The following is a 13,143-nucleotide window of genomic DNA, read 5'->3' as shown; positions in this document are numbered from 1 at the left end:
AAGAAAGTGACCAGGTCAAGGCCACTATGGTTCCAGATGCTGGGTTCCAATGCAGGAAAGAAACAAGACACAGAGCAAGAGAATGCAAAATGGCTCAGAGTAATGTGGAAAATACCCAATGTCAGGCAGGTCTTGCTGTGAACTTTCAGAGATATTTCACTAGCAAAATCAGTATCAAGGCAGTGATTATGCGAACAGGAGACTTGTCCAAAAGAATCATTAGCTTTCTAGCAACACCACTGACAGGCAGAAGTGAACCATCAGCTCACTCCATCAATGAACTGTTTTTACAGATGAGGCAAGTGAAGGTTTGAGAAGGGGAAACAGAATTACCAGCTGAGACAAATGCAACAGATAGCAGCAACAGGATCACATGAGATGATGACAACAGGTAATGAAGTCGTAATGGAACAGTTAATTTGTGGGTGGTTTTAAAGGTCTGAAGATACAGAAGAGTGACCTTTTCTTACGGACATGCTAACTCTATAGAGAAATTCCAGACAGCAAGCTGGTCATTATCTTTCTCTTGCCCATGCACTAATGCACTTATAGTCTTAATACTCAAAGTGAAAACAAGGGCAAAATAAGCAAAAGGATATCACAAGTAATAATTAAAGCTGATTTCCAGCACTCACTTTCAACTTCTCAGATCCCTTACTATTCTGTAAATGACACATACAACAGTACTCAGGTTCTTGGCTGGTTCAGTAATTTTTTCCCTACAGACAGGGTAAGGGAAATCATGCAATTCTTCCCTATCTAAGCTAATTTACAACAGTGCAGCTACGTCCTCCTGACCCATCACAGTACCTGACCCTTCAAGTGAAGTCACCTAGAACTACTAACAGGGCATCTGACCCAATAGGATAACTGCTCTGTATATCATATTGCTTAGACAGGAAAATATGGGACACTCACACACAGCAGACTAATTTATAATTGGGGAAGAGGTACATACAGACTGAGTAAGCAGGGAACATCAACAAAGGTAGTAAGACAACCACAAAAAAAAAAAAAAAGAGGTGCTTGTTTCAGTACTGTGCTTTTTACAATTTCAAGATATTCACATTACAGTGTTTAAATCATACATGATCCGTATGATTTAAACAAAACACTATCATCTTTGTTGTTGAAGCACAGCCAATGATAAACACTTTGGGGAAAGAAAAAGAAATTTTTCAGTGGAGTAATTCCAAAGACCAGAGAACAAGGGACAGTGGAAAAGAGAGCTGACAGCACAGAAGTCCCAAACTCCTAAGGGCTACTGCTTGCAACACAGCAGTACAAGACAGTGACAGACATTCTGTTCAGGAAGAACAGCATACGTAGGTCCATGAAACAAAACAAGATGAAAAGAAGTGTATTTCTAGTTTTCACTGATCTGCAGCTTTTGGAGGTTTGGGTTTTTTAATATAAAGTGCACAGTGTTGTGAGTCTTGAAAAAGGTGATGGTTTCATCACACAGGACAAAGCTGGGATAACTTGGAAAGGAAGATCTTACCATTACTAATATGGTTGTTAATAGTAGGTGCTTCTACTAAGCATCCAAGAAAAAAAAAAGTCAATGGTTTAATATTCCAAATCTTTGTTTATGAGCAAAAAGTCTACTGTGATTCACAGAATGGTTTGCCAGACTCAAAGCTATTATTTCTGGGACATCCACAGTCCCATAAGGAGTATGAATCCAGTGATACCTCACCATGCTGAAAATAACTTAAAAATGAAACTGGAGTATCAGGGGAAGAGGAGCTGGAGCAACAATTGGCACAAACAATAAATCATGGATCCCCACCAAAGACCTTTAATACCCACCCAATTCTGTTCTACAGGTGACGGTTGCCATGCCAGTATACCCTGACCTTACCCAGTGAGTTACTGAAGGTCTTAAAACTTCTTCCTAATGAATTCAAACTCTTAACTCTTCAGAATCCTTTTTTTACTCACCATTCCTACGCAGAAGAGGATGAATAAGAGCAGCCATGGTACATCTGTGCAACTGTGGTCCTCCAGAGGCTTCCACTCTCGCTTGGAGCTCTTGTGTGAGAAGAGAGAGATGAGGTTAACAACACTTTCTAAAATTGTCTTCTGCTCATAATAGAAAAAGGCAGAAAATTATTTTTCAGGACATTAACATACAGCAGGAGTTATCTTTAAACTCCCAACATAGCTGAAGCAGCTTGGTGAAAAAACTTGAGTAAGGCTCATGAAAGACACTTCAAAGAAGTGCCTCCACTGAAAGCTAGATTGACAAAGAATTATTTATCCAGAAAACAGGTAATTTGCACAGGAATTTACAGGTATTTATCCACAAAACAGGTTATTTTCATTTATTTTTTTATTAACAGAAAAGAGAAGCTAATGGCATACAGTCAACAATATCTGCTATTGCAGTCTTCCACAGCTACCTTCCAGTAACCTGCTTTCTAAGAGGATAAAAGATTAACCTTTTCAACAGCTCCTAAGTTTTAAAACACTATTGGCAGGTTTCACAAGTAAAGTGCACATAGAAAGGAGGTAATAAATTGCTGTTAAAGGAACAGTTCTCTACCCACCAAAAGACACCTGAGCTTAACATTTCAGCAAAGAAATCCCTAGTTGGTATTGCCCAGGTGCCAGAAAGGAAAGCCATGTACTTAAAGGTTGAAATACTCAATGATGGCAGCTCTATTGCAAAGTATAAAGAGGCAGCTGTAAGCAATTCAAATAGTTTACTGCTCATGAGGTAAAATTTCACAGGTGTATACACTGCTAAGGTAATTAAAGTCTGTTAAAAACAGTCATTTGCCATCTAGGCAAAATGTTTTTTAAGAAAAGAATGAGCATTGGCTATAGCACAAAACTAACCACCGTATCAGAATTTATCATAACAAAAATATTAATTATATGTACTTTTAAAAATACAGTTACACAGACAAGCTTTTTCAATTAGTTCCCAAATACTAACTGTTCACATATGTCTACTAAGACTCAAAAAATGCACACACTGTTTTCATACCTGAGGAAGAAAGACTGATACAGGGAGAATACAGAACAGCTCTCTTCAGAGACAGCACAAGTAGTAACCTATTCAAATTTTTACTTTCTTTTTTCTCTCAAGACTCTGAAGTGTCTTCAACACTTTGTTGACAAGATAGCAAATGTCAGTACTGAATTAAAACAGAATGGTTGGATGAAATGTCAACAGCTTTTATCTCCAGTATGTTTTTGCAGATTTTTACCAAAAAAAGCTATAGCATGTAACTCATGTGATATTAGCAAGGTGTTGTTTTGGTATTTATGACTTTGGTTTCTGCTAATTCACAAGCACAAAGCAACCTTTTCAAATACTACCATTAGAAAACTACAAACTCAGTACAATATAAATTAAATCCTGCATGCACCATGTTTCAAAAAGAAAAGTTTTCTAAGTAGTCTGGCTTAGCATCAGGGCATTCCATGCTGCTTCTGCAGTCTTGTATTAAGGAAGTTCCACTTGCAGATGTTATATTTATATTTTTAATTCAAACTGTGCAAATTCACTCTGAGTTCTGAACAGTCAAACTTCTTACTGTACTCAATCATTAGTGAGAGCTGCTAAAAGGTCACATTATGCACTACTACACTCATTCAACAAAACTGTCTTCTGATCTTGGTGGTTCACACTTTAACACACTATTCAAACTTAACATTTGCAACAAGATTGTGTCATTTATATTGTTATAATTAGCATAATAATAATTGCATAAAATATGTAAACTTCATGCTTCCTACTCCTAAATCCACTCCAAGAACTCTGGATTCTTTAGCTATTTACTTTTCTTTACAAACAGTAGAGATAAATTTCAGCTATAGCTGCACCTTACGAGTAAGATGCCCTTCACAAAAGAAGAAGCAGTAAGATGCATCACATAGTGTGGTTTGTTTGTTTTGTTGGGTTTTTTTAATCCTCTCTGTACCATCTGCAAACAAAATCTTTTAATAGGATTTTTAAAAGCCACATCTTCTAGAATGGCTCTGGCAGATTTAGGTTGTCTGACTAGTCACAGTTACCATAAGTAATCCATTTTATTTACTCAGTGGACTGCAATCTGTATGTCAAAAAGAAACTTTAAATGCCATGTTGTAGCACATAGTTAGAAGGTTACACATGAGGAATTCATTCTGTGTCCACAATTTTTACTCAGCTCCAAAACATAATTTAAAAAAAGAGGAAGGTACTTTAAACAAAAAGTATGCTTGGAAGCAACTCAAAAGGCACTAGATACTTACCAACCTCCCACCTAGCAAACTAACATGGTATGAAATTATACATCTTTAGAACAACACCCTTCTCCAGTAGCCTGTCTCCAGACCTTGCTACAACCCAAGCTAGCTGCCATTATCTATCTGCTGTTTCCTTTTCAGTTGTTTCCTTGTATTCTGGATTCCCACTAAATCTTTTTCCATAGCTTTACAGTCCTTCATCCTCATCTTTGATGTTGGTGTCTATGTCTCTCCAGTGACTGCTCACCACTCCTTGTCCACTCTACAACCTTAGACAGTGATACTCATGCTTGGGCAACACAAATTGCTGATCTATGGCCAACATAAGGTCTAACAAACGTTGTTTGTTCTGCAGTCTGGAAACTATGCTTTGTCTCCGTTGTAACTGAAGCACCATAAAATTTTAGCAGACATGCTTTGCCTGTAATCCTAAATCACCACTTCTACAGATTTCAGCCTTTCCTCCATACAGATTAAGAGACTTCAGTATTTGCTGATGCAAGAAAGCTAGATAACCTAGAGGAAAGAGAATATTTTTGGAAATTATTTGATTCATTTTAAGTTTTCTCTTAAAACAGTGTTTTCATAATTTATGCTATGCTCTCTATGGATATTCTTGTCATTAACAAAGCACAGGACTACCTGTGCATTGTTATGACAGCACAGAGAATCTATCAGCACAGCAGCACTATCAGTCAAGAGTGGAAGCACGCAAAAGAGCCTGTCTCTCCAAGACAAACTTGCAGGTTGGGAACACTTTTCCTGCCCATAACAGCTCTTTTGTGTTGATTTTTTAAGAGTTACTCAAGAACCCAAATAAGTGTGTTCAGAAGTTTACATCTGTCCATTTTGCAGAAGACTTAGCAAACTCAATGATTCTCAAAAACAAATCAGAACTGTTGGCTGCAGCACGATTTTATAATCACATCTTAATTCCACACCTAGAAAGTTGGATGTTTAAAGTTAGGCTTTCTCTTGCAGAAGAGAAGCGTGAAGAATGCCAAAACATTAGCTGTTGGCTCTTCTAGTTGAATTCAGAACTACTACATGGTCCAAGACAGAAACTACTTGTATGTAAACACAAAAATAAAAAGGGGCTATTTTCTTGGTATTAGTTGCATCCAATCCCTTCAGAATAAACAAAGAAAACACCCCCCCCCCGCCCCTGTCTTTCTCCCTGCCACTTCCAAAATATACCTTTGCAGCACCAAACAGCAGGTCTGAATTTATGTCTCTTCCACATCCTGTAATATACTACCTTACAGGTATCAGCATAGCACAAAACCAATGGTTACCACTTTCACTGTGAAGTGCAATAGCTGTACTGGATACTACCACACAAGCCCTCACCTGCCCCACCAGAGCATAAGAGCAAAAAAAAGTGTAAAAATACGGCACATCAGCAGGAGGCTACAGATGCAAGGAGTTACAGGGAATTGTTTTAAACACAAAATGTCTCGGGCAATGTACAATTTGGGAGTGATGTGACTGAAGCAAGAAGCCAAGTAAAGAACATCTGCAGTATTATATGTATGGATAATCAAGCTGTGGGTAAGCAGCAAAGACAGAATTTGCCATCAACAGAGGATGTTGCAACATCATGAGAAAGGCAGAGAAAGAAATCCTAAAATCTTGTGGTGATCAGATTGTATGTTTCAGGAAGAAAAAAATGAAGCTACTGCTGAGGAAGATGGGATGAATTAAAGAGAACCCAGTGAGTAATTGGCCTCACTAACATCCACTGGATGAAAAGGAGATGCAGGGAGAGGTTAGACTCTAGGCTTTACTTCAGCCAGTGAGTTTAAGATAGCAACTGAAGAGTATAGGACTATTCCAATTTGCATATGAACACACAGGTTATAAGGATACAGTCATGGCTTCATTCGGGTAGTTAAGAGCAAAAAATAAAACCAAACCAGAATAAACTAATACAACCCTCATATTTTTCACCCCAAAACAAGTCTCAGAAGTCACCTCGGACAAAGGATGTCCCATCAAAATCCTATAGGAAGACTTAATAGTCATGAGGAAGAGCAGTCTTGCAAACTGCTAATCTAACTACCATACACAGTGTTAAGAAAGCAAAGAGAAGACAAAATTTTAAAGCAATGTCCACAGCCAACAAAGCCAAACCGAATTAAACTTCATGAGATACCAGTTACATGAGCTGTGCTGTTCTGGCTCAAGAGAAGGCTTCCAAGTGCAGGTGCTCCAAACTCCTGGAAGGTCCACATTCAGGACAAATTGCTCATTACCTGTCCTGGTTTAACCAGGATAGGGTTAAGTTTCCCCAGCAGTGGGGGGGAGCTCTAGCCGGGTTATTCAGATACCATGCGGACGTCACATCCTGGCAGGTCACATTTTCCTGGCGCGGAGCGCGGGGCACTCGTGGTTTTGTACATCGTGCTTCAAACTGCTGTATTTGGTAGCTATTTTGCTCTGTTCATTGCTATCACTATTACTGTTATTGTTATTGTTGTTGTTGGTTGTGTTGCTATTGCACTGTTGTATTAAACCTTTCCTTATTTCAGTCTTGGGGCTTTGTATTTCACTCCCTTTGTGGGGGAGGGGTAGCGGCCGCGTGGTCTCAGACCCCGGCAGGGGCTAAACCATCACATTACCCCTCCTTGTAAGTAATGTTAGTAAAATCTTACTTGCAGATGAAACATAGTGACCCAATATTCTTCTACTTCGGCATTTAAGTTTCAATCAGTTCCACTTCAAAAATAACAGAAAATGAGACAGAAAAGTTGAAACAGTTTTTAAACAGAGACGTGCACAAATAATTTTGACATTCCCTCCTAACAAGCAATAAATTCTTTTGGTTTAGTTTGTTTTTTTCTTTCAACCTGTTTCTAACACAAGACAAAGATGCTGCAAAACATCCAGTTTTCCATTTGCAGGTATTGAGAATAAGCTTTCGTATTTTCTACACTTAGAAATGGCCAGGTTTTTTTCTATTGAATACTGAATACAAAACATGGCATTTTGACTCATCCGTCTAAACAATCAGGCCTAGATTTACAAAGTTTTTTCAGACCCTAGAATACTCAAGTACTTCAGCATTCAGCCCATTCCCCCCTCAGCAGCTCATACCATGCTTTAAGGGTGTGACTTTTCAGACCACTTACTACTTCTAAAACTTCTGTAGGTTTAACTGGTGGGTTACAGTACTGCCAGACACAGACTTAGTGTACAGAAGCTTCACCACTGCTTTCACCATTTACATTCGTTCATTATTTGACCTTTTCTTAAAGACTGGATAAATTGACAAAATAAATCCATCCACTACTCTCCCCTCCCCAATGCACGCTGAATTTTTAACGACTTCTGGTCCTTAGTCTCCCTTCTGTATTACATCCACCTTCCAAGTTTTTAATATCTCATTCATGACAGCAACTGCACATCCTTTATAAAGATTTCCTAAGATCATTTACAAAATTTAAGAAAATTTTAAGATGCATCTCCTTTCACAGACCTGTTTTGTTAGGCTGTCAATTACAAACACTAGCATGAATATCTGAACTCCTGTTTGAACACCTCAAAATGGTGTCTGTGACTATTCTTTTCAGTGGGACATAGGTTTATTTTGTTTTTTAAGCACAGAACCTAGCTAAAAACCGAATCAATAGCTCTAGAAGCCATGGAACTAGCTAAGAATGATTTCCTCTGGTCTTTCTGCACAGCACAATCAGGTCCTCTGATATCTAACAAAGATAAAGTTCTGATCATAGTTCTTCATGCAGTGGGAACAATTTCTGTTTTTTTTTTTTCTTCTCATTTAGGTTTTCTGATATTTAAGAATAACTCAGCTTTTGTTACCGCCCCTTTCTCTGTGACAATGGTTTGACCTCAGTCTTTCAATAAGCTCACAGGAATGCAATAGAACCTTTCAATCAACTATCACTGCTAAATTAGCAATCACTGACAAGTTAGCTAAATTGGATCAATGATTTTTAAGAGTTATTGGGGAGGGGGAGAACAACAAATAGTTTCCCGAAGCAATGAAATGTGTATGATCTGTGCCTGAGATTTTTTTTTCAAATCTAAATTACCAGCAGTTTAAATTACTACATAAGGATTATACAAGTTAACTTTTTTAATACCTTTAATTAATTTAGGTTTTTTGTTCTGCAGAGAGTCACTGTAGAAAAACTTGGAACAGTCATTGTTATAATTTCTAACCAGTTTCAATAATGATAAGAAGATACTGAAAATTCTGGGTTGCAAGTATTTTAGGGTTTTTTTGTTTTTAAATGAAAGGATAGTTTTTATTGTACTTTTAAAAATTCTCAGGGATATTATTACTGATATGGCAGTTTAATATAATTTGTTATAAAACCACATCCTAAGAACCACATTCATCTAACTCTGTCCCCTTTCAATTCTGTGTTGTTTTATCAACTTGATTAACATCGTGATTCAGAGTACATGTGACTGTAGCTCAATACAGGAGAGTAAACAGAAATGACTGCTGTTTGTATATGTAAATCAAGGAATTCAGAAATCACTGTGTAGCTATCTATCTACATAGGAGACAAACAGCCACAGTGTGCACACAGCATTAATAAGCAGTCCTTAGAGGCAAAAAAAGGATACTCATCCTGACCAATATCTTTTGTGGGAAACTGCCACTGAGTCCTGAAGAACCTATCTTTCCAGAATGAAGGCTGGTTCTGACAAAAGTGTCAGAGATTCAGCTGATTGTATGAATAGCATTCAGTTTATTCCAATAGCACAGTGAATATATAATACAGTCATTTTACACCTACAGTGCAAGTTCAATGCTTCAGAACTGGTCAGTCCATTTGCAACACTGTACACACCACAAAATGACATGTAAGGCATAGTCCACTCTTGAGTTCTCCTTGGGAAACAGGCAAGCCAGGTTAAAGAGGTTGCTACCAGGAAGTCATACAGTTGAGAAGTTGTCCTGCAGGGTAAGTTTAAAAGTATGATTCACATGCTATTGAAACATCCCCACACTGCCAAAAAAGACAGTTCTTGAAACATTTGTCAGTGTTTCCTAATGACCATTTAAGGAGCTGATTCCTTACTTATTTTACCTATCTTCACAAGCTAAAGAACAGTCCCAATCACATGCTGGCCTTTACCATGAAGCATACCACATATGAAAAAGAGGAACCGTAATTCACTAGTTTACCAAAATGTTTCCAACACAAGTTTCTTCAGTTTATCAGAGAGTTTTTCTGTTTCTGTTTTCTGCATTTTTCTGTCCAAGACATGGCACGCCTTTCTACACTATTCAGTTAAGAGAAGAACTAGCAGCACTGTGTATCATCCTAATGAAACTTCTTCCACCTCTGAGCAGGTCTTAACTCTAGAGCCTAAAGAGGAAGAGGAAAGGAGTCCTGACCCCAAGCATTAATAGTTTAGGATGTTTCTAGATCACTCTAACCTTAACCCTACAACCAAGACGTAAGTCCCCTATTCCATAAGCAGCTGCAGTCATTTCGACATCAAACTAAATTACCAGCCATTCATCTCATTATGAATGTTAAACTGTGGTAAGATGACCAGTATACTGCATATGAACTACATTTTGACCACAAAGTGGTTAAAACATACATGATACAAATTACAGGTGTTGACTAGGTTTGTTTCACTATAAACATGAATCAGGAACTACTTAATGAAAAACAGAGCATTCCCCTGCATACACAGACAACTTAGTAGATAATGACTGATTTGAACAAGTGTATGAAATATCAGAATGTAAAATTAGCAAGTTTCACATTTTCAAAAAAAAGCATTAGGCAGCTTTTAACGTGTTAAATACACTGCATAAAGGAATTCATACTGAGAGGGAAGTAAAACACGTGGACATTTTCTAACACCTTCACAGATAAACAAGCCTACAGTCCCTGACAATGCCAATATGAAGGTCTGTGTTTGTTACCTCTAGGGAGAATGAAGTCTATAATTATTCTAGGGTCTTCTATTACTGTGAAGATTGGATGACACTGTTCCTAAAATAGCCCAAAAAACCTAAACCCCAAAAAAAGTCATACTCATTTTCCCACACATGTACACTTCTAATAACACAAGTAGCAGCTCAAGTAAACTAGCTCTCTATATAAAAATCTTCATGTGGTGAATGCACTCTGTTTAAGCATCCAACACAAAGTCTTGAAGTGTTAAAACTATCTTCGGTTCATGCTGATTGATTATACAGCAAATTATTGGTATGCCTCCATTACTAGAGGAGGAACAGACACCAGCAAACCCAGACTTTCACTCTACTAAACTATACCAGTTCCCTGGAAGAATAAAATATGCTCTATCAATAAAAATATCTCCATAAACACGCCAAAAAAATTCTTAGTGTAGACTTGTCCTGGATCTACCTCTGAGGAAGGGCAGTATTGCTCCTACCCCAAAGAGCCTGCTGATGATAGCATTCTCATGGGAGGCAGACACTTGAATTTGCCCAGACTTAACAGAACCAAAGCCATGTCTCCTATTTCCAGGAGCAGGTGAGCTGGTCACTGTAATACTATTACAGCTACAAGTGGCAGTTGTCTCTAGAAAGAGTGCAAGACAATACACACTGTTCCCTGCAAGTGCTCTTCATCAAGACACCATCCACTGGATAACAAACCCAAATGCCTCTGAGCAAAAGGGACTACTTCACAGAACATGCAAATCACAATGGTGTCTAATGCCTGGTTTTGTGGAATTTCTGTTTCAATCTCATTCCAAAATGCTTTAGTTTTCAGTGTACTGCAAAGCAGATGTTAATCATGCTTCTGGATTTTACTGAGAGCCACATGCCAGTACTTTACATATAAGCACCCATGTTCTTATTTGACTACATCACCATGTGCTCTCCCACGCCCTGTCCACTGAAAAGATGCGTCTGCTCTTTATAAGCATGAAACTCAGAGTTTCTGCTAGGAAAAGTTTTCTGATGGTGTAATACTGCTTCAAAGTTATCCACCAAAGGGTAATGAATTTATACTTTGCTTGTCTTCAGAGACTAAGCGTGTAACCAATTCCCTGTGTTCACACCTGCTACTGCACTGATGTTCTCATACTCTACACACAGCATTTACAAGTTTTCAACATAATGTAAACAAAATTAAGAGCACATAAGACAGCACTTACAACATTACCGATGGTGTAATATAAAAATGTTTACCCTGAAAACTCATACGTGGAGACTTCACTTATGAATCTCATATATGCTGTGTTGTATACCATTTTCCACTCATCTTTCTAGTCAACTCCTACTAAACATCACTTCTAAAACTGCTTTATTACAATGCTTCCACCTCAGTCTACAACTTAAATATTTATCTTGAAACATAACACAGCTGATTAAATAAAGAGCTGAAAAGATCAGCACACTTGCTGAGGTTTTGAAATTTTAGAAATAAGGTCATCTGCAAATAAAAGGCCAGTTTTTAATCCTCAGAAGTATTTAGTAATATGCTGGGTTTATGTGGCAGGGGTTTTTGGTAGTGGGGAAGGGGACTACAGCAGTGGCCCCTGTGAGAAGCTTCTTGAAGCTCCCCCAGCTCCAAGTCGGACCTGCCTCTGGCCAAGGCCAAGGCAATTAGGGATGGTGGCCATCCCTCTGCAATAACGTATTTAAGAAGGGGAACCTGGGAGGAGGAGTTGTGAGAACATCTGTGTGAACATTGAGGTCAGCAGAAGAAAGCAAGAGGAAAGGGGTGATACAGAGAAATGATTACTTGTTTTGAGACTTATTTACTTATAGCAAACTGCTTAGCAACTTATTTACTTACAGCAACTTATAGTATTACTTATAGTATTTTTGAATATTGCTAAGATTCCTGCTTGCCCAGACCGTTCTGTGGAATTTTACCAAGGACTACTGTGTTCATCAAAACAAAGCAGTTTACTGTGAAAATCTACCAAGAACTGCAGTGTTCAGCAAAGTATCATGTTTTTGTCCTTGGGAAACAGATGTGCTCTAAGTAGTTGGGTCTTGGTAATGAGTAAAGATAGCCATATACGGATGGTAGAAGTTCCATTGGTTCTCTTAGATAAGATAGAATGAGTAAACCAGCTGAAAAACACTCTTGATATTCAAGAAATTGGCCAAGAGAATATGCGCATGCTCCAGGGAAAAGTACAAGGTAAGAAAGACAAGCCTTCCTCCCGAAGACCCCCGAAGACGACCACCAGGAGGCAACGCGCAGGCGCAAGGATAACAAACTGCTGACACCAGCCTTTTGAACTAACCCAGCCTTACTCATGCATATGTATATTTGTGTTATGCAATCCAATGAATATGTATATCCACACTCTATAAGTTTCTGGTAAAATGTGTGGTGGGTGTGCAAGCTTTGTGGAGAAATCCCCTTGCACCCTGGCACCGGAGTAAACACACCTGCTTTATAACTCTGAGTTGTAGAGTCTGTTTTCCACAAGTCAGGGGAGAAGTGCACTGGAGAAGAAACCCCCCTCTGTATCCCACGGAGAGACAGCAGGGCCACCCCTCCTGCCACCTATGGAGGTCACCAGTGGAGCAGATGCTGACCTGCAGCCTGTGGATGACCCCACACTGAGGCAGGCAGCTGCATCTGAAGGATGCTGCAACTTTGAGGGAAGAAGCAGCCCCTGCTATTGTCATTCAGCGCTGGGAGGACTGCAGTATGCAGGGGTGACCCATGACAGAGCAGCACAGGAACAGCTGTGGCCCATGGGAAGAACTCACAACAATGGAGGTTCATGGAGGACCATCTTTATGAGAGTGGAACCACACTGGAGCAAGGGAGAATGCAAGGAGTCCTCCTGAGGAGGAGGGAGTGGCAGACTGATAACATACCCCCATCCCCTGCCCCTTGCACCACTGTGGGGTGAGGAGGTAGAGAGACTGGAAACAAAAACTGAGCCTGGGGCAGGAGGGAG

The 13,143-nt window shown here is 39.0% G+C and overlaps 1 protein-coding gene across 5 annotated transcripts in view; it reads right to left on the bottom strand.

Moving 5' to 3' along the window:
- Nucleotides 1-13,143, bottom strand: part of SLC44A1 (solute carrier family 44 member 1) — a 76,227-nt gene that overhangs the window by 53,264 nt on the left and 9,820 nt on the right. For 3 of the 5 annotated variants that reach the window (XM_074856800.1, XM_074856801.1, XM_074856805.1), the window contains exon 2: nucleotides 1,945-2,034. In XM_074856800.1, coding sequence (XP_074712901.1) covers nucleotides 1,945-2,034 — 90 coding nt within the window. Of the gene's footprint in view, nucleotides 1-1,944; nucleotides 2,035-2,995; nucleotides 3,147-6,397; nucleotides 6,418-13,143 lie in introns of those variants that run through there. The other 2 variants (XM_074856803.1, XM_074856802.1) reach the window with 2 other exon arrangements.

This window comes from Strix uralensis, chromosome Z (genome assembly GCF_047716275.1).
Source record: "Strix uralensis isolate ZFMK-TIS-50842 chromosome Z, bStrUra1, whole genome shotgun sequence".
Taxonomy (NCBI): Eukaryota; Metazoa; Chordata; class Aves; order Strigiformes; family Strigidae; genus Strix; species Strix uralensis.
Note: the sequence above shows the minus strand (reverse complement) of the source record. Positions and strands in the feature narration are given on the sequence as shown.